Here is a 27,840-nt window from a genome sequence, read left to right on the forward strand (position 1 = left end):
ATGTGAAAAATGCTCAGAGGCTCTGTAGCAGCTTCAAGACTAACAGTTGCAACTTGGAACGGTTACAATTCTGATGGATTCAGCTTGTGTGCAGCAGAGCAACACAGGGATGCCCAGGAAGCCCCAAGCAGGCTTGGAGGCTTTCAATATTGTGCTATACCAGACTGAACAGCACAGGAGAAGTGGGTGTGAAATCTTAAGTGAGAACACATACCCAGTTGTAGCTGTATCCAAGATGTAGTTGTATTTACAAGATGATCAATTTAGGCCACTTTTACTGTTCTAATATGCAAACTGTCGAGATGGCAAACATTTTTGAGGAGTTAAAATGAGTGCTTTTATTTAGCGTTTTTTTTTTAATTTGTACTTTGTTTTATTCATACCAGTGCACGTTTGTTTTACCTTCAGGTTTACGTTTTAAAAGCAGTCTATTTCAGGCATTTTCTTTTGGTTTTCATTCAAGTTTGTGAGAGAGAGAAAGTGAGTTTTCACAGACCACAGGACTTAAGTGGGGGCTGCAGATCTAGTTTGATGTGCATGTATGGAGTAGTATGCATGGGTTATTACATCGGCTCTGCCAAGTGGCATACATCTGGAGTTATGATTGGGCATCCCGCTATGATCCCTGCATCACAGCTCAGATTGCAGACTGTCACCCAATCACCTGAGCAAATGAGCGGAGTGGTGCATTTCTCCCCTCCATGGTCACCTGGTGCGGATTAATTTCTCTTCAGCTAAACTCTGGCCTCAGTCAGTCAGTCACACTGGGGGTGGGGTTGCTGCAGCCAATCACACACATGGGCTCAGCTTTCACCCTTATTGAACTCTTCTGTGGTTGCCCAGGTAACGGGGCTGGACTCCATTGGCTAACTAATTGTCTCACTTAAGGTACACTGCTCAGCACAGCCCACCCAAGTCTGCCACTTTTGTCCAGCTTCCCTCAGGAACATGCATTTCAAAACTGGGTGCAGAGCCGCCTGGAGTGAAGAAGCCAAGGGCGACCAGAGTAGGTATGGAACCGGTAGAGGAAGTCCTGCTTCATTATGGTCTCCTGAATGGAGACACACTTCCGCTACCCCTGGCATTTTGGTGAATCGATACCCATTGAAATGCATATTGTGACATGGGTTTTCTGCCTGCCCATAGCTTACCTACTTTCATGCTTAGTTTTGCTGCTTCCCTTGAGTTGCAAGATCTTCTTTGAAGAATAAAATACATCCCTCCCCTTACTGTGCTGACTTCTCCTTTGTGTGTTGACTATCTTCTCCCGCTCACCCACACCCCAATCCTTCCAGAGCAAATAAAAAATAAAAATGAAATGATAACATTGTTATTATCAATTTCTTTGAAATGGGGCTGGGTTAAGGTGGGGTGGGCCTGGGGTCACAGGGGTGGGAGTGGTTTGCACACTCCAAGTGGGCAGGACTGTTTGGCCGTCTGTCATGGGCCGGCCAAAAAGCCATGGGCACTTTGCCTCTTCCCCCACCAGGCTGTAAGGCACCACCTGATGAGGAACATACACTGGCTCCCTGCCCCAGACTGACCGCCGAACCACAGCACTTAGACCAAACACAACTCTGCAATGCAGCGTTCAGATTGGCTATGGGGGGCCTAGGAGCTTCCGGGTTTGAACTTCGCCGAGAAGAGCGGCAACGCGATGGAGAGACAGCGCAGTTTGAAAGGTAAGTGGGCTTTTTTCTTTTCTTTTTTTTTTTTTTTTTTAAGTCCCCCATGTACCACCCCATTCTCTGCGAGTCGTCACTAATTCCTTCCCCCCACCTACTCATCTGTTGCCCCGCGTGTCCAGTCTTCTTCTAAATAAATTTAAAAAAAATAATTGGGGGAGTGGGCACGGAGGGCTAGTTAGGACCAAAGTTTCCATAGGAAAAGTGTTTTTTGTTTTACCAATAACTTTGGCGCCGCTTGACGAATCCCCACAAAATGTTCACATAGCTTCCCCTTTTTGGTTTAGCTACTGTGTTAAAAGTTTCAGGATGATCCATCAAGCAGGAGCGAGAAAAAATGGTGGTCCCAAAACATGTTTTCCCCATGCTATGCCTATGGGGATTTTTCCATTTTTGAACAAGACTACAGCTCGAAACGCTGAACGGTTAACACCAAATTTGGTAGAAACCTAGATGTTGTTCCAGAAAGTGTGCTTTTTGTGATTTGGTGTAAATACGTTCAGTAGTTTGAGATATCCAACTTAATTAAATATAGATATCTGGGGACACGAGTCCTTACGGTGGACTCGCGGATCCTATTAAAATGTGATTGGCTGCCAACACTTCAACCAGGAAGTCTTGGCATCCATCTTGGGACTTGGCTTGAAGCAGAGTCCCACAGACAAAGTAAAAAATAAAGAAAAGGGGGCAGGGTAGGAATACCCTGACCCCCCCAGATATGGTGGCGGGTCCCTCAGGTACCCTTGGCTTGGGTAAAAAGAATTTTAGGTTTGTTTTGCTGCAGACTCGCTGGTGGATCCATGAATCCGCTGCAAAATTAAAAATAAGATGTCAGTGACCATGTTATGAGCGATGTAATATGCAAGGTCAAGCAGTGTATGTGGGGGCACAAGTTAAAGTTAGCTAAGCTAACTAGAACTGCTGAATTTCACTTGGGGTTTTGTACAAGTGAAACCGGAGCCAAATTATAACATCGCTGTAACCTTTGTTTTTTTTCAGTGCATTTTTAAGGTTTTTTCAATGCTAATGCCCAACTATAATGTCCCTGTAACCTTTGTTTTATTATTTTTCAGTGAATATATATTCTCTCTCTCTCTCTCTCTGGGTCTCTCTCTCTCTCTCCCTCTCATATATATATATCTCGGTAAATGATGAACAATAGCGTCAATTTGTAGGCATGCAGGAGTAATCATGCATGCGCGCACCAATCACCAGTATTTGATTGATTTGGTTTTTTTCTTTTTGCATGCAGTACGAGATTTTGGCATCGCCAACAGGTCCCAACAGTGAGACCCATTTGTTTTACCAGAGCTGGTTTATAACTGATTTTGCCAATTTCCTTCGCTCTATAGTTTATCGGTTAATTCTTCTGTTCCCTGCTTCTTTTCCTCTTGCATCACTTTTTACTTTTGCACTCTTTTGCAGCTCTTATTTACAAATGTCCTCATCTGTGGTATTCCTGGTTACATCCTATTCTCTTATCTGCTTTACCCTCCCTTCTTTTTCTTTGTTGTCATTATTTGTTAATCCCTGCCATTAGCCCGTTGTTACTTTTCAGCGCATACCCATCATCCAGGTAGGGCCGGTTTCTTACTTGCACTAAACTATCATGCCTTGAAAATGACTCCAACACTTGGAAAATGATGTCATAGCAGAAAGGGAGCAACAAAGCATGTCTGTCTCCCAAGGCAGGTGGAGTACACCTGGCAGCAGTCCAACCTTCACTCACACACAAAGAAGGTACTGCTCAGGAGGGATTGAAAGCTTTATGCACAACCGAGGTATGGACAGGTAGCAGTGTGCGCTTCCATCATACACAGATCCAGGTACAGCACACACAGCTTCAATGCAGGATTCTCTCACACAAACAGGTTCAGCAAGAAAAGGAGCAGTGCAAGCGTGGCAAACTTCAACAGGCACAACACACGGAGAAGCAGGGCAAGCTTGGTCAGCTTCAATGGGCACAAGACACGGAGAAGCAGGGCAAGCTTGGCCAGCTTCAACAGGCACAACACACGGAAATGCAATGTAAGCTTGGCCAGCTTCAATGGGCACAACACACGGAGAAGCAGGGCAAGCTTGGCCAGCTTCAACAGGCACAACACACGGAAATGCAATGTAAGCTTGGCCAGCTTCAATGGGCACAACACACGGAGAAGCAGGGCAAGCTTGGCCAGCTTCAATGGGCACAACACACGGAGAAGCAGGGCAAGCCTGGCCAGCTTCAATGGGCACAACACACGGAGAAGCAATGCAAGCTTGGCCAGCTTCAACAGGCACAACACACGGAGAAGCAATGCAAGCTTGACCAGCTTCAACAGGCACAACACACAGAGAAGCAATGCAAGCTTCGCCAGCTTCAATGGGCACAACACACGGAGAAGCAATGCAAGCTTGGCCAGCTTCAACAGGCACAACCCACAGAGAAGCAATGCAAGCTTCGCCAGCTTCAATGGGCACAACACACGGAGAAGCAATGCAAGCTTGGCCAGCTTCAACAGGCACAACACACAGAGAAGCAATGCAAGTTTTGCCAGCTTCAACAAGCACAACACATGGAGATGCAGTGCAAGCGTGCCCAACACAAAACAGTATAGTAAAATGCAGTGAAAGTGTGGCTAGCTTCAACAGGCACAACAGGCAAAGAAGCAATGCGAGCTTGGCTAGCTTTAAAAGGAACATGCGGAGAAGCAAATCTTGGCCAACTTTAACAGGCACATCAGAGAATTAGTGTGTCTCCAACACAAAACGGCCACACGCTCATAGCATGTGAGGAAAGCTGTGGAAGCTTACTTCATATACATGACTGAATTATGTGCAAGAAAGGAAAAAATACATGAGGCACCAGGATAACTCTTGGTCAGCCAAGATCCTCTGGAGGTCATGCTGCAAGCTCGGGGCTTGCCACCATCAAGGTACGAGGCACACCTAACACACATGCCCTATGAACATCTAGACTTCAAAGCTTTCCACTTTCAGGCCACAAGATAGAAGCATTAGAGAAAGCGAATCCAACTACTGCTGGTGCACAGCTCTGAAACGGACTCTCCTTTAGGTGGGATCCCGAGCTCCACGCCCACCTCTTAGGGGGGCTGTAAGTTCTCCTGAACAGCCTAACCTCCTTACTTGTATTTATGGTTTTGTTTTATATAGTGCATCCTGCAACCAACATGGTTATAAAGCGGAGCACTTAAGGTGGGCGGGGTAACACAAGGCAGGAGTCACCTTATGATAACTGGAGACACAAAACAAATGTCATTTACAACATGGTTATTTCAGAATTTTAGAGGATTTCAGTACAATGACATAAGGTGCCTAACAATGCATTACATTTTATAAAAGTGCAGTGCCTTAGAATTAAAAAGGACTTCAATTCAAAGGTGTAACAATTAGGTAACTATGCAGTAATAAGCATTTTGAAGTGTGTAAGTTAAATAGAACTTATAGAGCAGCCTAGATTCTCAAAACAAACCACAAGAACAAACTAGGGAATAACTACATATTTAGAACAAAACTGCGCTTTGCATGGGGCACCACTGGTCGCAGTAGAGTCTATGAGCAAGAGGACTGGGCTGCATATCCTGCTTCAGGTTTAAATGCATGATAACTGATAAAACCCACTTAAGGGAAACAACCCTCCTCAGTGTAAACGTATAAACACCAGCATAACCACAAACTCAAATGCCATCCACAGAAAGGAAAGTAAGGGAGAATGAGTCATTTTTATGTCTTCCTGAAAGGGCCAACACAATGCAACTTTGTTATGCAAGGTAGCAACAAGAAAGGCTGGTCTAAGGCTATTTCTCTTCAGTTCTGAATTGTATAGATGTCAAAATATTGTTTCTTCTTCCTTTCGTTTCCTCCAGTTTTGTGTACTGGAGGTAAAGGTGCAGGGTTGAGGACCATGTTTTTAGTCAGATCAAATTATTTAATACACTGCAGAGAATCTAGGATTATTCACAACATATATGATCTTTTGGCACGGTTTAATTCTTTCACTGATTGGTGAAATGGATGGCTCATAAGAACCTTGGACAATATATATTATCGCATTTACCCAGAGGCACAGAATCCGTTGATACATCAGCCCCTTATCTAACGAGTCCGGTTTGATAGCAGGTCAACTGCCAAACACCCCAAGCTTTAAACGTTCAATACAAGGTGTAGTGACAGGTACCTGTAAAAAGAGTACTGTCTCCGTGCACTTGGGATAGTTGTTAAAACATGATGCAAAACTTTCTACATATCAACAAAATTCATAGCTGCAAGGCGTCCCATTGTTATGCGTGATACCTCTACTTAACCCTGGATGTTTACCCACCTCCACTCCTGGAGTTTTTGAGTTCATAGTTACAATGTTGACTGCACAATTGTGTCCAGGAATTTATTTATGAAAACATTTGAGTATAGCACTCCTACTTTGTAAATCCATTAACAGTCCTGTAACCCAGACAGGGGGAATGTGAGAGGTAATGCTTAGAAGGGAGAGAGGTCATGATATGCGAGTAAGAGCGTAATGCACAGTCTTTCTACGCTTGAAACAGTCTAACATAAGTCCATTGGATACACTGCCAATGGGAAGACACGACATAGCACCCATTACTTCTCCTTTAAATTAAATATGTACTTTTCAACAATCACTGCAAAACAAAAACGTGCTTTGTAAATACTGGAAAACAGTGTTTGTCTATTTTGGGGGTTAGGAAGCTGAAGAAAAACTGATATGGACTGATTTTAAATGGTTTGGAAAACACTAAGAAACCATAATTGAAATCCACTAAAAACTGATAACTGAACAGACTGCATAAGATCAGGGTTGAAGTAAAAAACTCATGAGAGTAAGCAGGAGTATAAAATAAAGGGTCACTTTGCACAAGCCACCATTGTTCATACAGGTAGGAACATACAAGCAATAGAGGGCTAGGAAGTTAAAAGATAAAAGTAAGCAACTGAAGCGGAAAATCGTAAAACCTAGGCGTTGGGTAGTGTGGGAGGTTTAAGTACGCCATACATCAACAAGAGTTGGGAATGAAGGTAAATAATGTGGGAAATGTACACAATGTATTAGGCAATGTATGAGGCATCTAAATATCACATAGTGTTAGGCTAGAAGGTGATCCAGAGCTTTACAGGTAAGCCGGGCAGGTGTCATGGTGCCGCATGCCTCACTGGGGAGCTATTTTAACACACAAGTGCCGGGGTAACACAATTCCTTTTTTTGCATTAGTGATGAATCTTGCTGAAGCATGTTGCAGTGTTCTGAGAATGCCTAATCCATTTATGGTAGGTGAGCGGGGGGCCTACCAAAACAAGAGTTTACCAAAGAGTCTACTCCCAGCTTCTTATCCTGAAAGGAGAGAATGTGTTTGAACTTAGGCTTGCGAAGGGGGAATCTGGCAGATTTAACCAAAGCTTTGCTATCGCTTTTAACCTCTTCAGTGCCCATGACGAGATAGTCTCGTCATGGAGCACGGTCGCGCTGTGCCCATGATGAGACTATCTCGTCATGAACCCCACCCACTAATAAAACGCCCGGCACAGGAGGGGGAAAGGGCGTGGCACAGAAGGGGTTAAGGTTTGGGATGAGTCGGGAAGAAATACCAGATACTTTGCAGTGGTGGCCAGATGACGGGTGAGGTCTACAGATTTTAGGGATTCAAGCCAGATGAGGTCTTTTGGCAGCATTAGGAGGAGAAAGTAAGTCTTCAAGGGATCACATTTGAGATGCTTTTTCTACGTCCATTTCTGGATGCACCTGAATGTGGATTTTAACTTGATAATATATTTAGGAGGATCCAGTCGGAGGTCGGGCTAAGTATTTTTTAGTATATTATTGGAAGGAGATTCTGGAGACTTCACCAAAAGTCCCTACAAAGATATTAAAAAGAATTGGCAGTGGGATGGACACAGTATGAAGTGCAGGAGGGAACAGAAAAGTTTTTGATCAATTTGGACCATCTGTGAATGTTTAGAGGAACTGAAGTGGAAACACCGTAAGACCGCTCTCCCAACACCCATCTTGTTTTTCTAAGTGTCCAGCATAATTTGATGATTATCTGTATCCAAGGCTCTTCTTGGATCTAGGAGAAGGCGGGAGCTGGGATGTCCTTTATTTCATCATTTGCAGAGATATGTTTTATCAGCTGTAAAGTTACATATTTCGTAATAAGCAATGCCAAACAAAGGCAGACCTTGGATAGTTTGGGAATGTTCCACATTCGAGGAATCACAGCTCATCTTTAAGAGGGATTTTACACGTGTATTTTTGAGGCAATTTAGTACAATTAGATGGATTGGTGATGGAAAGCCAATGTAGAAGGGCCTGAGCAAGCTCCCAAGCCACAGCGGAAGGGAATGGATCTGCCAAGAAAGAAAAGGGTTTGAGATCCGATACATCCCTGAGGAGGTTTTCTTACGAAATCAGGGAGAAAAAAAACAAGGAGAGATTGGATTATTGTTTGAATGCGAGGTGTAATCAGAAAGGGAATGTCAGGGAGTTGAGGGGGGGAGAGCTGTTTGAGAGTTCCACTTTGATCCAAGAGATTCTTGTTGAGATGGAGAGGATGTGGGCTAACAGCTAGAGCAGTCGACCTCAAAGCTGAGGAACCGGGACTATGCCCAGGGGTTGGACAGTCTAAGACACGGCTAGTGTCAAGTCACTAGTATGTAGATTCCTTGAAGCCATCCTGGACAAGAGTCCATCTTTACCAGACACGCAGAGATCAAAGATGAGTTAAAGGAGCCCTAAGCTAGCAAGTCGTTAATGAAAGTAAGCGGGTAACTAGCTGCAGGTCACTACTTGTTAGGGTTATTAACTCTGATCAATGATATATGGCAAGAGTTGGGACTCGGGTATTTCTGGAGGGTCTGTCTTGCTCCAGATGTGGTCCTCTGTTAAGCCACAGCTGCACTTTGGTGGGATCACGTGTCCTGGTTTCGTCTCACTAGTAACTGCTCATGAACCCTAGGGAAGGTCTGGGGCACTCTTGGGTGACTGCGAAGGAGGGCAGGGGCTGTCCCTGTCCTGAAGAGGTGAGCAGAGACAGAGAGACATTCAAGGAGGGTGAGAGAACCACAAGCCCAGTATGGAGTGAGGTTTGGTACATTTTCAGCGAATGACTGAGATATGCAAACTATTTGTGGCCCATAAACTATCAAAGTGTTTTGACAAAGTGATGAAAGACCAAAGGCTTCGAAGTCAAGCATCAAGATGTGTCTTGGTTTATGGAGACATGAGCGTGTGTCACTGGATCTGAAGCTCCCACTGATGCTGGCATTCACTTCAAGTCACTCTGCAGCATCCAAGGGGAAGGCTGGCACAAACATAGGCAAAAAAATAAATCCCTCATAATAATGTATGGTCAGCATCATCACACCTGGTTCCTCCATTGCCCTTGAGCGGTCTGAAACACATAGGATGCTCATGGAGGGCGGAAACGCCCTGGATCCCAAACTCAGAGCTGAGCCCAAGCACATCCGGTTCAGATAACATATGAAAAACTAACTGTTTAAGGAAGCTTTTGCCTAAAATTAATCCGGTTCTGCAGTAAAGGGATGTCAGAAATGGTGCTACATAACCCGACATGACTTTAATGGTCTGGTTATTCTTCTCTATTCATTGCATATACTGGTCCCCTTTGTTGCATGTGTTCCAGCGCCCTGAAGTTATGGAAAGATGACAACATGAGCTTTACAAACTGATAACATCTACAAATGAGAATTATGACATCATATTATTGAAACACTTTATTTGAATGGCCATTTTTCCAAGAATGTGTTTTGGGGTCATCGGTAAATGTTATTGACCCGTTCTAGAAATCAAGGAAATTGCTACTAAATAGACCAATAAACATGGGGCCAAATTTGAATTGAGCGTCGAAAGCCAAGTAATGTTGCTCAAGTCAGGACCAGCACTTTCAGCACTGAGGAGAGAGAATGAACCCCAAAAATCCACGTGCAGTTTCCTGAAACCTTCGGCAACACTCGTGCTAGTACCAATCTCACCGGAAGAGTCACAGTGACGTCCAAGACTAATCTTTACAAATCAAGGCTGTTTTTCTTTTTTTTCCCCCATGTGTCGGTTTAAGTTTTGCTTTTCCTCATTAAATGGACATGCTTTGCTTCTCCAGTTCTAGCGCCTGGCACCAAGTCCTGAACCGTACAAGGTGCTACACTCAAAGGCCAGAGAACAAACATAACATAACGTTCTAGAGTAGACTCAAAGGCTATTTGATGTGAAATACAGAAATTATCAGGGTTCAGTGGGCCCCGGTGTCACTGCACCTGCTGCCCCACTGGAAGTTACATCCCGCTCCAAAGCCAAAGCCGCCATGAGAGTGCTTCAGTCAGCCCAGTGGTCACTCAGTGGCTGGAATATGTGTGAGGTAGATAACCAAGAGACACTCACCTCCGCCGTTCCGGTAGCACAGGTAGGGGAAGCGCCAGACATTGCCCAGCCCCACGCAGTAGCCGATGCAGGAGAGCAGGAACTCGTATTTCCCGCCCCAGGTCTGCCGTGGGGGGATGGAGGGTGCAGCTGGGGAGGAGGGCTGGGTCTCGCCTGGGGTCTGCGGGCTGCTCTGCTGTTGGGAGGCATCGTACCCAAAGACGACTCCATTGAGGTGTGCCGGGCTACCCTGCAAATAAAAACACACTTATGTACTTCCGGGTCACAGGGGTCATTTTAAGAAAAACACAAGCACATGAAAACAATAGAACTTCACATTTGTGGATACACCCAAGCAGGGCTGGCACTAGGCATGGGCAGTGTGGGCAGCTGCCCAGGGCGTCGCACTCAGCCCACCAGCATGGGGCCCCGCGCCAGTTCAACACACCACCAGCCCTCTTGTGCTCCTGCCGATTCAATTGAAAAAAGTCTCTTTGCAACTGGGCCCATAAGAGGGAGGGGAGGGGTGGGGCCCTCCCTGCCTCTTAGGGATGGTGTCCCAGTTGCAAGGAGATGCACTTTGTCCTGTAATTAGACCTCCTGCCCAGCTGCCGACTCAAAGACACTGCGGGACGCCCATTGTCAACACTTTAGCACCACACAGGTTTAACTCTCAGCCCCAAGCAATTCTCACACCTTAAGCCCGAAATGAGCTGTAAAAGAGGTGGTTGTCGGTGGCTGAGAGGAGGACCTGCCGACCAGGAGGAGTCTGAACATAGCAGCTTCTGGGGCCCTGAATATGTCATGTATGCAAATTAGAGGGGCCTCGCACATTCCCTTTAGGCCCAGGGCCCCAAAAATCCTAGAACCGGCCTTGCAGCCAAGATGAAGAGAAGATTGGGAGTGTAAGTAATATAAAGGAATAGGAAATACGTGGGTGGAGGGATGGAAAACCAGAGGAATGGCTGACGAGAAGAGCATCTGTGCGGCACTCGCCGTGCATGCAGAGATGTGCACAGAAGAGGGTATGGAATGTACCACTCAGAAGGGGTAACTATGGCTGAAGGAAAACCTGTAAGAATCCAACGCAGGCCGATGTAGAGTTCACCAGTGATGGAAAGCCTTCCCATTTCAGAGGAAGTGCCCAGTCCAGAGGAGAGATCAGTGAGAGGCCCTACAGTGAAGGGAGCTCTACACTTCCGGGCTGAGCTCTTCATGCAGAAGTCAGAGTTCATCACCACTCCAAGCCAGGCCCGGGGTTACATGGAGAAGAGGTCCTTTAGTGTGTGGCCTGGTATTACAGAAGGGTGGCTCAGTGAGCTGAATGTTCACCGCTGACACATATGGTGTTCTGGAGGTCATGAATTAGAATAACACAAAAAGCAGAGTCTGCCTTCTATCCAGCCAACTGGGGTACATTGAACATGTAAGAAATTGGGGTTGTTAGGGTGAATCAGTAAAGTCAAATTAGCCTGAGCTGAACCCCCTGGTATCAGTGGCACAGAGCAGACGGGCCTAACTTGGAGGCAATGTGAACGTGACGCTGTTAAAGCAGCTCGTAACTTTAACTCACTGCTTTAGTGTAGTCAGCAAAGGCTTAAACTCTAAGTCACAACAGAGCGTTACATTACAAACGCCTCTTTAAACAGAGAGGTCACTTAACACCACCATTGAAGGATTTTTGGAAGTCCACCCAACAATAGAATCTGTGACGCAAGCCGGGGGGTGGTGCCTCCCTCCTGTAGATTTTAATTGTCCCGAGATGGGTGTAGGTAGCCTGTGGGGCAGCAGAGCAGTAAAACTGGACGGAGGTCACACTGGTCAAATCACTGACATGGGTCAGTACACAGAATATTCCAGGCTTGCCAGAGACCCAAGAATGTTGATCACTTTAAGTGGAGTCACTGATAACTCAACAAATATATTAATGATGTCATTACAAAGCTTTATTATATGCTAACCTGGCGCGTAATATTAATGAAAAACTATTAGCACAGCTGAGCATTAGAAATGAAAAAAAGTGAACATTTTAACTGGAGACTAACAAAACCGGACATTGGTCCAGATGTATCAAAGGGGTTTACCCATTCTGTGTCTATGGGAAAATGTGTTCGTACATATGGCCCACTGTGCTCTCTGCTGATCTGTGAAAATTGACTTATCCCCCCTGAATGTCTTTCCTCTGAAGGATGGCCCTTCCAGGGAGCCATACTGCCCACGGTCAGTCAAAGACAAGGGGCCACATGTATCAAAGGGGTTTACCCATTCTGTGTCTATGGTAAAATGCTTTATTTCATATGGGCCGGAGTCTGTCAGAGCATCCCGAGCATGGATCCTCCTGTCTCCAGGGGAAGAAACATGGTGCTGGTTTTACACACCGTTGCACTGACTAAAACAACGTGCGAGCGGTCTAGTCTTGCTTCCCAGGACGGTCACGAGATTGAGGCAGGAAAATGAGCTTGTGTAGGCCAATGAGAAGACAACGATAAAACTGCTCGTTGTAAGGCACAATATTATACACAATTCGGCTAAATGAGGGCATTAGTAATAATCACCAATAAATACACACATAATCTAAAAAAAAAACACAATCAAGAGGGAACAAAATACCACAATATAAAAAATTATGAAAAAACTTGCGACATGTGACCGTACTAAAGGTTAAATGTCATGTAATCCTCCGTTGTGAAAAAAAAGAATCAATCTGGCACACCCGAGCCCCCAGCAGAGAAACCCCAATAACTCCTCCATTACTTTTTTCTTTCAAGACGTTCTGCCAGGCTGTCCTGGGCCGCTCTCAGACACCGCCACCCCGTGAGGTGGATTTCAACGGCAGGCACCTGAGGCCGGAAGGGTTCCTAATGTAGGTCAGGCGTGTCCAGTTTCCTTGCTCCTTCACCACTACAGAGGGTGCTATCCTGAACTGTACCCAACCTGTGGCAGATCAGAAACCACAGCATGGCAAGGAGCCAAGCCCCACAAAAGGTTCTTGTACCCAGCACACGGCAGGGAACATCAGGAATTCCCTTGGAAAGCTCACTTTAGAATACTTTTTTTTCGAATTATTTTTATTCGTTTTCAACATAAAGTGACAACACAAACAAGAAATAAAATACAGCAGCAGACATTATACAGCATAACATGTAGTTCTCTTGAGATTAAGTCAGTCCTTTTGACCCCGCCGGAAGTCTCTCTTGATTAAGTGGTTGTTTTGGGCTCTCCCCTTTCATCCATGACCCCTTTGAAGGCCCTCCACGGGGACCATATCTTCTCCCATTTCTTTGGACATCCCTGCTTTGGTAGATTGTCTTCTCTGCAAGGATGCACCAGTCCATGTCATTGGACCGGTGGTTCCGCGGCCATCCACTTATCTGCTACATTTCGCTTAGCTACCCCATGGCCCACGTTGACCCACAGACTGTTCTACTTCGGAGGCGGGTCATCTTCCCATATATTAATTATGAAGCATTTGGCTGTGAGGAGACTATGCAGAGGGGTATAAACTCAACATGATGCCGCACACAACAAGGTGTGGGCTTTGTAGGCTGAAGGACACAGTAGGGTAAGCTTCAGCGGCAGGAGGAAAGAAAGCGGTAGAACGCCTACATGCATCGAGTTGGTTAATGAAGACCATATAAGGCAAAGTGGAAAGAAATTAATTGAGTTGTTACTTGCATGGCCTATTGGATTACCATGGCCCACGCACCCACGGCCGCCCCCATAGACCTGAAATCCTGAGCCACCCTGGCAGTGCTTTTATGTCTTTGTAGATGCTCATGGTTCTAGCTTTCTGTTCCTTCCCTCTTCCCTTTTCTATTGCCAAATTCCTTACCAAGCTGTGGCTCTCCCTCTTTCTGCCTCTTCTCCCCTCTTGATGCACCCCTCGTTTCAGTCCCCTTTTCACTCATGTTCTTTTCTTTCTTTCCCTCTCTCCCCCTTTCTTATACTTAGCACATTTAAATCTGACCCTTCTTCCCAATCGCATTCTCTTTACTACTCTTTCCCCTCACTCGTTCCTCTCTTCTGCTCTTCCGGGTATCCTTGTATAACATTTTCTTGTGATCCCAGGGTTACCTTTGCCCATCGAAGCCTTACAAACAGCGCAGCTGTGTGGCAGCGAAAGACATGAGGATATGTCTATATTTGACCTGGAAAGCAACTCCGCCCACTACTTTCAATTGGCTTTTTGTTTTGTCACTTTTTTTCTTGCTTTCTGTTCAATGGTTTCATTTATTTAAGCCCATCCAATCTAGGTTCTATCCCTCTCGTCTGTTTACCATCTCTCCGATTGACTTCTTTTATCCTCCCACAAGTGCCTGCTTTTTGGGAACTTTTAAATCTATTTCTGAAAACACTCCATGAGAGTTCATGTGTCCCCCCCATTCCCGGTGAGCTCCCACTTCTCCCAGCACATTTCTTTCCATTATAAAATTCTACTTTCAACACCTTTTCCATTGAGCTGTTCGATGTCTTCACCGTTTCATACAGATTCTCCCTACCACTTGGTCTCCCGTGCACCATCAGTTTTACACTATTTCATCAAGGGCCTTTACAATACTTCTACGTACACATTTCATTTCTTACAGTTAACAATCCTAATTAAAATTTAAAAAACTTAAATCGTGCTTTTATTAAGCATTCAATCAGACTGCACACATTTTTAGCATTCAGTGTAAGGGCCTGCTTTTCTTGGCACATTTCTTTTCATGAATTATAAAAATGTCACTTTAATACAGCGTCGTCCTTTGAGCCGCTTTCTTGGGAGCTTTACCTTCACCTTACCATCTCTTGTTCAGTTGCTTCCACCCTCCCACATTGCCCTGTCTCCATTTGCTTCCCTTGCTGCGCCATCCATGTTGCTTGCCTCCCTGTGCCCTTCGTGTTGCTTCCCCCACCCGCATCCTCAGTGTTGCTTGCCCCCCTGTGCCCTTAGTGTTGCTTCCCCCCACCCGCGTCCTCAGTGTTGCGTTTGTTGGACCTGTGTTGCTTCCCCCACCATCTGTGCTGCACCCCCTCACTGGTATTCTTTACCCCACATGCTCGCGTTACTTTTTTTTCTATTTATCAATCCATCTTTGGATCAATGGAGCTGAAAATTAACTCCCTTGCTGCGGATTTCCTATACTTACAACAAGATCTTCTCAACAGGACCAAGCCGCCGTGCTCCCTCTCCCCGGGTAGATTTCCTCCCACTCCACACCGCTCCCTTGGCCCCCACAGTGCACCCCTCGTCCCTCCAGTCCATCAGCGAGTCAAGCACTTCGACCCAACCGGGATTGCCAACCCTTTTCGATACCGAAACCTGATGAGATCAATGACTTACCTCGCTTTGAGCCAGAAGTCAGCCCCTTTCCCCATCCCTGTTATTATCGGCACTAACAGAATCCCTAAAAATGTCCACTCGCCTAGACCTCCTGCTCAATACTCCTCTATCCACCTTACCCCCCCCCCCCCATCATCGAGGCTCCCTGTCCTCTCTTGCATGCTCAACTGCAGATCAGCAGTACAACACGCCACAGACATTGCTGATGCTCTACTCGCTGAAGAAATTGACATCGCTTTTCTCACTGAATCCTGGCTCAATGTCCACTCCACCCCCATTCTTGACATTCTCACCCCTCCAGGGTACACCATCATCAGACAAGACAGACCGATCAAAACTGGGGGAGGACGAGCCATCATCCACAAGGGCAGGAATACAGATTACCAAACTTAAACCTGCAGTATACCTATTGTTTGAATACCTGGGTGTCGAACTCACTGCCAAGGGTACCTCAGCCATCAAATTCCACACCATCTACCATCCTCCAGGAGAGCGTAGCCTTTTCCCCGAAGAACTAACAGACCTAATATCACGGTTCTCCATGACAGACACTAAAGACGTGTTCCTGGGTGACCTCAATATCCACTGGAACAACCCAGAAGACTCCACTGCTGTGGTAAATAATTTAATTACCGGAACTTAATTTGATGCGGAAAATCTATAACAATAGCTCAGTAAAATAAGAGGCAGAATCCGTGGTATTAAAGGTTCGGAACGGGCTTTATTCCAAAATCAATTTAAATTGATGAGCTCCAGATTCCATCACCACGAAGGTTCAGGAAGTGAAGACCGTACTTTATTGATAAGTAATCATTTTTATACAATAGGCATTACAGTGAAGCAAATGCAGGAGGCGTAACAATTGATAGTAAAGATAAAACATACATGCGTAGCAAAAGTGGGTGTAACTGGGCGTAACTAGAGAACGTCATCAAGTATGATGTCATAATAGGGTGGTTCCATGAAAGAATTTCGCAATGTCAGCAGAAATACTTGGCAGAAATGCGCGCGCAGCGGCATGACTTGTGATTGACGTGCAACTAGGGGGTAAAGGGGACTTGACATTTAGCTCTACATGTGGCGACAGAAGTCTGGAGGGTCAAGTCAACCTAATCCCAAATCATATCTAACATCCTATGTTTAAAGAACTATGTTATCCAAAAGAGAGGTCTCTTAGAGTAGAATCTTATTCTATACTGACTATACTGACTGTGAGTGCGTGTGAAAGCGTCTAAGTGTCTACACAATATGCGGGGGCAGAAAATCTTCCATAGTAACAGGGCTATGAATTACTTGCATAAAGACAGAGAAACCGGGCCTTTTGCTCGGTAGCTGGAAGAATGTTTACTTAAATTACTAGACAGGAATGCATTGGATAGGGAGCGGAGCAGATAATTTCGAAGGTGAAATACAGTTTTTGGCAGGCAACAGGCTGATGTCAGGCACCGTTAGCTGCGCAGGGAGTAGGACAAAGTTCATGGATACAGATGCGAGCTCAGACTGGAGCTTTCAGAGGCAGAAGGCAGGAAAAGCTTGATGGCAGAATCAGGGCCTACTTGCCTGGACTGTAAAATGGCATAAGTGAACCATATAAAGCCGGTGGCCTTTCATACTTAGGAATGGAATATCCGGCCCATTCATGGCGGATCTGAAAGAGGACATGTTGGCGGTGGACGCACATGTGTTTGCGTCTTCATAACTGGAACTGGAGGGAACATACATGTACTTATGATTTATACATGAAACCGTTGGGGTCCAAGATAAGGGACATAACTGATCATAAAAATCCATATTTCCACATTCCCTCCTTGTCCCCTACTTGCCCGTCAAGAGATATCAATCTTCATCAATCCGTTGATCTGTTCATATAGCATCATTTGTTCTTCTTTTTTCTTCTGGGATGAATGAAATCTTGGTGGTGGAATACACGATGCGGCACACAGACCACAGATCGCTGGTCCACATTGTAGACATAGACAGCAACTGAATAGTATGAGAAAGCCAATACCTAGGAAGGATAGGACCTTCCATCCAAAGGTAGATAATACACTCCAAAACCAACCGGACCAAGTCCAGGTGCCTGGATTCTGGTGTATCTGGCTTACAATCTTATGAAGGCGAGTTATGGCTTTATATACAGATGGCGAATTTTCTGGTATGAAAATGCAACAACTTGATCCGATGACCCTACAAGCTCCGCCCCTATCGGCCAGGATGACGTCAAGGACAAGACGATTTTGAAGCACAACAATCCGCATAGCAGACTGCTCTTCTGTTAAATTGCCTAAGGCGGAAATAGTTTCGTTCACTACTGCTTCAAGGGTTCTGGTTAATCTACGTATCAGCTTACTATTGGTAACTGTACCTATATAGGGAAAGAGACCTTTATTGAAATCTGTGTATTTTTCCCATGCGGTCTCAGTGTAATCGACTATTGGGAGATCTCTCCTTTCTCTATTGTGTACTAAATGAGTATTTCTATGATAATCAGGAGGAGCTAGGAAAACAGGCGGTAAAAGGAATCCGATGTAGCAGGTACCATCCCAATCTAGAGGTAAACGTATGTATGCCGTCTGACCACATATGAAGTAGGAATGGCGGGAAGCTCTAAATGTAGACTTGCCTTGATCACTAAATTCTATTACAGTGGTGCATCTACTATGACCCATATGTATGGAACCATTCTTTCTTACACATAATTCACCTTTAACTGGAAATACTGACATGGCGGGCAAAATTGGTGTAGCTTCGGATTCGACATTCAGGATCATGAGATTAAGCGTAAAATTACCTAATCCATATACTTCATTTTCTAGATCAGTTCCTGTTCTTTTGGGAAGTCCCTCCTTGTTAGGGTAGCAGACTTTAAGTAAACCTAAGTTCAGATTTCCCCATACCCAGTTGTCTTGATAAACTGCAGAATTCGAATCTAGGGAATTAATTAAACTAAACCATGCTCCACAGGAGCCGTTGTGTGTGAACGGGTATGGAAAGAGAGGAAAAATTCCTTTATAGTTCTGATAGGGAGGGAGTCGACCACATATCCAACAATTTGTAGCATTGCTAACCTGATGGGAATGATGTAACATACTAATAAACGTGTTATTGCGCAGCGCAAATCTATAGGACAATTCATGTGGAGGTAATTCACTAAAAGAATGTTCAGCAGTAACATTATAAACATGTCTAGAAATAGGATAATATATGTGCAACAATATACTTGCAGTAATTATTAAAAGACTTAAGAAAAACAAAATTAATAACGTCACTGTGCAATGACTACGCAGTGATTTACAGTACGCATGTCGTTTCAGCTTTATCCTTCTGTTTCTTTCTCTACACAGGTCTAAGGAGTACATGTCAGAGACAAATTCGACCGATTCACCTTGGAGAGGACTTAAACAATCAAATTGCCTGACTGGTTAGACCTAAGTTTTAGTTTATATAGTTCGTGGTTATTCAGTTCAACCAAAGGAAGTTTTGAGTCAATCGGGGAAAACACGCAAGGTGTGTCGTTTACGTCTGACGGTAGTCCATGAAATTTCTTGATATGACTTGAATGTATCCAGCCTTTGCGACCTTCGATCTTCACGGCTGTCCTCGTCGTTAACAATACGAGTTGAGGCGACTTCCACCTAGGATCCAGCTGAGACTTCCGATCAAAGTTCCTCACTAGAACTAAATCCCCTGGAATTACGTCATGGGGTTTCACCTCGGTGTTGTCGGGAAAGGCTGCAGCTACCTGTGAACGACAAGATTGTAGTGCAGACATCAAGGAAGCCAAGTAATCTGTCAGCATATTACAGTCAATATCAGTTATTTTGCGTGGTATAGGCGTCCCCCACATATTTGGTGGTCTACCGAAGATCACCTCATAAGGGGATAGCCCTGTTCGAGAGTGTGCTACCATTCTCATGTAAAAGAGTGCAACGGGTAAGGCTACTACCCAGTCGACACCTTTCTCTCTACAAATTTTGGACAATCTAATTTTCAGGGTCTGATTATGTCGTTCCACGAGACCTGCTGCCTCGGGGTGTCGGACACAGTGAAATTTCCACTGATAGCCTAACAAAAGTGAAACGTGTTTCATTAATTCGGATGAGAACGGCTGGCCGTTATCTGAGTAGACAGCACGTGGTAAACCGTACCGTGGGAAGAATTCTCGAACTAACTGTTTGGCAGTAGTCGGGGCAGTGTAATCTGAAACCGGGTATGCCTCTGTCCAACGGGAAAGAGCACAGACAACTACGAGAACATATTTGAATCCTCGACATCGTTCCATCTGGATATAATCCATCTGGAGGACTTTAAAAGGGTGATCAGGAGGCTGAAATCCACCCTGTTCTACGGGAATGCTTTTTACTGGGTTAAACTGACAGCAGATCATACAGGTACGAACTTTTTGTTTAGCTGCTGCTCGTAAATGTTTGTTGAACCAAATGTGTTGAATGCTGTCTAGCATAGCTTTTTCTCCTAGATGTGCTGGACTATGTACAGTGTTAATAACGACTTGGACCATTGAATCAGGAAGGAACCACACAGATTTTTCCTTTGTCATCCATCCTTGATCCGTTTGGATCCCTCCTAATTCAGTCCATTTCTTTATTTCGTCTGGGGTAGCATGTGTCTGTATGTCGATTACGTCAAGAGCGGGATCCTTAACCATCATACAATATGTTGGTGTCGGGACTATTGTCTTTGTCATGTCGGATGTTCGAGTTTGAGCAGTCTGTTTAGCTGTTCTGTCAGCTAGATCATTGCCTTGAGAAATGATATCAGTAACTTTCGTATGAGCTTTACATTTCATAATTGATATTGCAGTGGGTAGATGTATTGCATCTAATAAGGCATGAATGAGGGGTCCGTGCTGAATGTGGGCGCCGTGAGAAGTTAAATAACCTCTCTCTCGCCACAGCACGCCGAAGTCATGTACAACTCCGAATGCATAACGTGAATCAGTGTATATGTTGACTCTTTTATTTGTGGCTTGAATACAGGCTTGTGTCAGAGCGATGAGCTCTGCGGCTTGAGCGGACAAGGTATTTATGCAATTAGTTTCAATGATTTCAGTGTCTGTTGTGACTGCATAAGCGGCCACTAGCTCTCCTGTACCTGTTCTCATACATGAACCATCTACATACAACGTCAGGTCTGGGTCTGACAATGGGACGTCTGTCAAATCTTGTCTGGGTTTCGTCGTGATAGTGATAACTTCAATACAATCATGTGCTAGTGGGTCTGTTCCATTTATAGGTAACAGTGTGGCAGGATTCAATGTACTACAACGTCTGATTTCTATATGTGGCTGAAACAATGTTAATTCGTAACCAGTGAGTCGTGCTATAGTCAAGTGTTGTGTTTGTGTGCGGTTCAAGAGAACCTCTACTGCATGTGGTACTTGTACTGTCAATGGATGTCCTAATACTATGGCATCGCTTTGTCTGATTGCTAAAGCTGTTGCTGCCACTGATTTCAGGCACGCAGGCAAAGCCTGAGCTACGGGATCTAATGTACTAGAAAAATAAGCACATGGTTTGTGTGATCCTGCTTGTTCCTGTGTGAGTACTGACAAGGCAGTACCTTCGCGTTCTGTAACGAAGAGTGTAAACTGTTTATTGTAACATGGTGTTGCTAAAACAGGTGCTTGGCATAAGGCTTTCTTTAGGCTTTCAAAAGCTTGTGTATGTTCCTGAGTCCAAGGGAGAACAGTCGATGTGGCTGTCTCCTGTGTTGTCAATTGAATGAGTGGTTTTGCTAGAAATGCATACTGAGGGATCCACTGCCTACAATATGAAGTGAGGCCTATGAAAGCCCGCACCTCCTTTTGTGTCTTGGGTACTGGCATATTAGCAATTAGCTGGATGCAATCTGGTGTAAGCTGCCTTCCCTCCTTGGACAGCGAGTGACCAAGGTAAACAACTCGCTGGACACAGAATTGCAGCTTAGAAGGGGACACCTTGTGCCCCTTTTCGGCCAAAAATTGTAAAACCGTCAGTGAGGCTTTTTCACATTCAGGTTCGCTTCTAGCGGTGATCAGCAGATCATCGACATATTGGAGCAGGGCAGTGTTGACTGGCATGTGGATACTGTCGAGTTCTCGTTTCAGTGCTTGGCTATAAATGCTGGGGCTTTCTGTAAATCCTTGAGGTGCGCGTGTGAATTTAAAGCTACGTCCATTTAAACTAAATCCGAACAAGTATTGGCTTTCCGGATCTATTGGGACGCTGAAGAAGGCATTTTTGAGATCAATTACAGTAAAGAATGTTGCTTCGGAATCAATGGCTGTCAGTAATGAAGAAATGTCTGGGACTACGGGGTATTGTGGTACTATGCATTTATTTAATTCGCGCAGATCAATAACCAATCGATATACTGGCGGGGCTGTTGGATCGGTTCGTTTAAGAATCGGAATTATCGGTGAATTACATACATTGGAGTCAGTTTCCACAACCACTCCTTGGGTAATAAGCTCGTCAATGATTTGTAGTAAAGCCACTACAGCATCTGGGGGTAACTTGTATTGTCGCATTCGTGGAAGTACCACTCCTGCCTTTAGTGTGACTCGATATGGTGTAATGTTCATGCAACCAACATCTGTAGGGCCTTGTGCCCATAAATGTGTCGGTAAAGTCTGTAGTCGGTGATCCATGTCTCGGGACACGTAGTGCCCTTTGTAATCCCGTAAAAACAATCTTACTCCTTCCGGAGAACAACATATAATAGCTCCTAGAGCTTTCAAAGTTTTTATGCCTAACAAGTTTTCTGGACATGATTTAGTAAGTAATAAATCTGTAGTTCGTGTCAAGGGACCGATCGTAAGTGGAAGAGGCTGTGTTACTTCGTTAATGATAGGTTTTCCTGAAAAGCCAAGGGAAATATTCTGTGTGCCTGAGAGGGGTGCCCCTGGTACTTCACTACGTTTTATTGTTGTTCGGCTTGCCCCTGTATCAAGTAAGAATTTTCTATCTTGACCTAACAGTTCACTGTGTACATAAGGTCCTTCTTGATCTACAGGGACCTCAATAAGGGGTAAGCCAACTTCCCTCTCTAGGCTGTTTCATGAGTATCGTTGATAATCAGGATAGTCATACTGTGCGGTCTGATACATCTGTCGGGTCGTTGTTTGTGTGGCAGCAATAGGCTGCGGTGGTGGAGCTGGCATAGACTGTTGCGGAGCTGGCATGGACTGTGCATGCTGCGGGGCTCCTTGTTGGTTCTGATCCTGTCTAATTGGTCTTGGTCTTTCTTTTGCGTTACCTATGGCAATATTATGTTTTAAAACGGGACAATCGTGTACATAATGACCTGGCTGTTTGCAATAGTTGCACGTCCCTTTAACAGGACCTGCTGAAACACTGGACTGTGTTATACCCTTCTTATGACCGTCAGCTGGCACTGTCTGGGAAACTAGCATTTTCATTTTCGTGTCTTTCATGCGTCTATGTTCATGTTCTTGTTCTTCTCTAATCCTATTGTGATGGTACTGTAGCATTTGTAACATTTGTGATGGAGTGTTACCTTGCCAGGTACTCTCGAACTTCAATATTCTATTCTTAACTTGGGGCAAGGCATTTTCAACTAACTTTGTCACAAACAGGTGTGGATACGACTCGCTACTTGCTTTTATTCCACTATTTATACCAAAACATTTCTCAAATCGGGAATAAAAATCACTAGTGTCTTCATCTGATTTTTGTTTACAGGCTGAGATTGCACCCCAGTCTTCCTTTTTCGTAGTTAATAAACGTGGCAGTACCTGTACTAGTAGACCTGGTAGTGCTTTGATCTTGTCCCCGAGCCCTGAACCTGGACCTCGAGCTTTTTCTTCGTTTTCTAATGCTGTCCAATCTATCTTCTGGTCTCCCACCTCCCAATCCTTTTCCTTGAGTTTTTCGTAAATGCCCGCAGGCAATAATACCTTCAATATTGTCATAATGTCGGGGTAGGTATATTCTCCCATGAGTAACATATCTTTAATTTCACGGTGGAAACCCGCTGGGTCTTTGTCATGACTGGGTACCACTTTCTTCATTTCTAATAGTTCTATTTTGGATATGGGTATGTATACAAACACACGTTTAAACTCATTGTCATCACCCTTTATCGGATGCACTTCGCGTAAGGGATTCTGTCTATCCATGTAATACGTCGTTCTTTCCTTGATGGGCAGTGAGACATGTTCAGGACATACAAAAAGAATATACTGTCTTCTAGATTCTAGTATTTCTCTAATTAACTTAGTACCGGAACCTCTCCATTTATTCGTGAGTAATTCAGTCAATATATCAGGTAAGGGGCCAGGATCGGAGTGTTGGCTTTTATATAATATAAGAAGTTGTTGAATCATGTAGATACCAGCTAAACGCTGTTCATCTGGGGCGAGGTTCAAAAACGTATGTGCTAGTGTATCATCACCATATTTTCCAGGACTATCAACCCAGTGTACGGCTGACCTGGCTAATTCTTGTTCGTCCATGGAATCGAGTATATGATAACCCCTTCGTTCTCGGAGTAATTTGTCAGCGGCTTGGAATGAATGTTCGGGGGACCTTATATTTATTATAGGAGTTTGGAATTTTCTGTTATTATCTGGACGTATCGGACATATCGGATCAGTAAAGCATCTAGTATTATTGCAAGATCTTCCTCTACCTACATAGGCCATGGTTTCTAACTGTCCTGTGGGCAGTTCTAATTCTTCCTCGTCCTCGGTTTGTTCAGGTTCGTCTACTGCTAATCTTTCCTCGTGTATTCGTTCTATTTCTTTGCGGATCTTTCGGCTCATAGCTACTATACACGATCGTTTATCGTGTCTCCCCTCTGATATATTCTTACCCCATGTGGTAAGAATTTGCATTTCTTCCGGACTTACCCCTGGTTGATCTTGATTTCTGATCACACAGTTTATGAGGAAACGTAACAGTTCCCCCTGTATTTCCACCTTTTGGTACTCCATGGCTCTGGTAATACTCTCAGGGTCTCGCCCTGACTGGACAAAATGATATATATTTTCTAAATGTGCCGTCATTCCTGGTAGCTTCCCTAAGTATATTGCAGCTCGTCGGATACGTAATGATGCCAGCATCATTTCGTCCATTTTTCCGGGCACAGGGTCATATCTACAATCTATTAGAAGTTCCTTGAGCGTGTTGGGAGTTACTAGTTTGGGTGTGCGTTGGTGGGCTAATTCTTGAAAGGAAAGTTTATTTGTTCTGGGTGGCGTAGAAAAAATGCTTGATGTACCTCCGGTAGCACCACCTGGGGTGCTGGATGTGAAAGGATTCGTTGAACGTGATATAGCAACCATAGGTGTGGATGCAGATGTAGAAACAGATGTGCTTGCCGGAACTTGTGTCGGGGTTTGCTGTTGCAGAGGTACAGACGAAGGAGGGTCTTGGCGTTGAACCCCCTCGGCAGACGGTCTATGTGGCGCAGCATTAGCATACTCGGGAGCTGCGTCGTCTAAATAAGAGGAAAGAAAAACATCTTCTGCGGATCTGGGATGCCCTTTGGGATGTACTTTTATCGGAAACAATGGGGGTGGCAAGTCTTTTGGTATTTCCGGAGTAGCCTTAGGTAATCCTTCGGCCAGAAGAGGATACATACCATTCACAAGGGCATTTCTTTGTCTGTCTGTTTGTTCGGACTTTACTCGATTACCTTCTTCAATTAATACACTTTCTCGAACTTTGTTTGAATTCTCCTTACTTTTCTCTTCCTGTCTGAGCGCTTTTTCTGTGCGTCTATATGATTCTTTACGCCATAATTCAATGGCATCTTTCTGTGACTGTCTAGCTTTCTTTTTCCACAATTCTTCTTCTACTTTCATAATGCAATCTGCATCCCAGGTCCCAGCTGCGGGCCACCTCTGACTTTCTGGTAATTCCTTGGTGTAGTCTACCCATAGATCAAGAAATAATATGGCGTCTAGGCCATGTTTATGATACATGAAGTACCCTGGAGTGTCCCTAGGAGGAATGGGAACAGCTTCTTCGAGTACCCCCTTTCTAGTGGTGATCTGTCTTAATTTCGAAAAGAGCGGCATATTGAGAACTGATCTGATACCTAATTTTGAACACGTTTAATACCATAAAACACAATAATGAACAGTCATTCACACCACAATATACAGAACATATTTAAAACATTTTAACATTTAACATTTAATGAATAAACAATGACGGTCATTTAAGGAAACTAGTCACTAAGCATAATACTCGATACTAACTAGGTAAATCTGAATTATATACTAGACATACTTGATATACTGCTAAACAGTACAGATACACTGCTGAAACAGTGCAGACCGGATTTGTGTACCCAAACCCGTCTTGACCGGCACAACCTATGTGCACGTCAGAACGCCTCCCCGATAATGGTACTCACCGGGTAGCTCGGAACGGAAGGCCTCGGAACTGAACTGAACTTGAACCGGACTGGACTCGACTCGGAACTTCGGAAACTTCGGAAACTGGTGGGCCTCTGTATACCTCGGATCTTGCTCTCTCAGCTAGGCTCTGGTCGGGATACTTCGCACTTCTCACCGCCTCGTCTGGGTGTTGATCGCAGCCTCAGTTACCCCGGCTCGGCAGGAGGGAGATACAGGAAATCCTGTGGGTACGCGTTGTTGTCCGTCCAGCTGTGACAGGAGACCGGGCCTGCAACGCACCGCCGGCGCGTGAGATGAGAAAGTGTCCCTGTTCGGGCACCATTTATGTGGTAAATAATTTAATTACCGGAACTTAATTTGATGCGGAAAATCTATAACAATAGCTCAGTAAAATAAGAGGCAGAATCCGTGGTATTAGAGGTTCGGAACGGGCTTTATTCCAAAATCAATTTAAATTGATGAGCTCCAGATTCCATCACCACGAAGGTTCAGGAAGTGAAGACCGTACTTTATTGATAAGTAATCATTTTTATACAATAGGCATTACAGTGAAGCAAATGCAGGAGGCGTAACAATTGATAGTAAAGATAAAACATACATGCGTAGCAAAAGTGGGTGTAACTGGGCGTAACTAGAGAACGTCATCAAGTATGATGTCATAATAGGGTGGTTCCATGAAAGAATTTCGCAATGTCAGCAGAAATACTTGGCAGAAATGCGCGCGCAGCGGCATGACGTGTGATTGACGTGCAACTAGGGGGTAAAGGGGACTTGACATTTAGCTCTACATGTGGCGACAGAAGTCTGGAGGGTCAAGTCAACCTAATCCCAAATCATATCTAACATCCTATGTTTAAAGAACTATGTTATCCAAAAGAGAGGTCTCTTAGAGTAGAATCTTATTCTATACTGACTATACTGACTGTGAGTGCGTGTGAAAGCGTCTAAGTGTCTACACAATATGCGGGGGCAGAAAATCTTCCATAGTAACAGGGCTATGAATTACTTGCATAAAGACAGAGAAACCGGGCCTTTTGCTCGGTAGCTGGAAGAATGTTTACTTAAATTACTAGACAGGAATGCATTGGATAGGGAGCGGAGCAGATAATTTCGAAGGTGAAATACAGTTTTTGGCAGGCAACAGGCTGATGTCAGGCACCGTTAGCTGCGCAGGGAGTAGGACAAAGTTCATGGATACAGATGCGAGCTCAGACTGGAGCTTTCAGAGGCAGAAGGCAGGAAAAGCTTGATGGCAGAATCAGGGCCTACTTGCCTGGACTGTAAAATGGCATAAGTGAACCATATAAAGCCGGTGGCCTTTCATACTTAGGAATGGAATATCCGGCCCATTCATGGCGGATCTGAAAGAGGACATGTTGGCGGTGGACGCACATGTGTTTGCGTCTTCATAACTGGAACTGGAGGGAACATACATGTACTTATGATTTATACATGAAACCGTTGGGGTCCAAGATAGGGGACATAACTGATCATAAAAATCCATATTTCCACACTGCCCAGAACCTATCCAACCTACTTGAAATATATAACCTCAAACAGCTCTGCAATAAACCAACTCACATCACAGGTGCAACACTGGATGCGATCATTACCAGCAATGATCTGGTCTCTCAGAGCGATTTCTCCCAATGACTGGTCCGACCACCACCTCATTCTGTTCAAGATTGATGCACTTGTCTTCCACCAACCTATTTGTGATGACAAACCCAAACACTGGACCAGAAATATCACAGCAATCCCCTTATCCGAACGTGAATCCAGGATTCATGCCAATCTTCAACTCCAACCCTCATCAGATGGCCAATCACCTCACTACACACTTTAACTCAAAAATGGCAGAGGTTCTAGACCAAGTAGCTCCTCTCAAACTCAAACAATTGAGGCGAACCAAATCTAAACCCTGGTTTAACGTGGATCTGAATGAGGAAAGGCGTCAACTCAGACAAACAGAAAGGTCTTGGAGACTAAACCCCTCAACCTTACACCTAGCGCAACTTAGAGCTGCTCGGCAAGCATACAAAAAACACATTCAGTG

The 27,840-nt window shown here is 44.6% G+C and overlaps 1 protein-coding gene across 2 annotated transcripts in view; it reads right to left on the minus strand.

Annotated features, from left to right (window-relative positions):
- Nucleotides 1-27,840, minus strand: part of LOC146806134 (sodium-dependent proline transporter-like) — a 309,885-nt gene that overhangs the window by 137,613 nt on the left and 144,432 nt on the right. For both annotated transcript variants that reach the window (XM_085623473.1, XM_085623474.1), the window contains exon 2: nt 10,093-10,321. In XM_085623473.1, coding sequence (XP_085479599.1) covers nt 10,093-10,321 — 229 coding nt within the window. The remainder of the gene's footprint in view (nt 1-10,092; nt 10,322-27,840) is intronic.

The sequence above is a fragment of the Triturus cristatus genome, chromosome 8, assembly GCF_964204655.1.
Source record: "Triturus cristatus chromosome 8, aTriCri1.1, whole genome shotgun sequence".
Classification (NCBI taxonomy): Eukaryota; Metazoa; Chordata; class Amphibia; order Caudata; family Salamandridae; genus Triturus; species Triturus cristatus.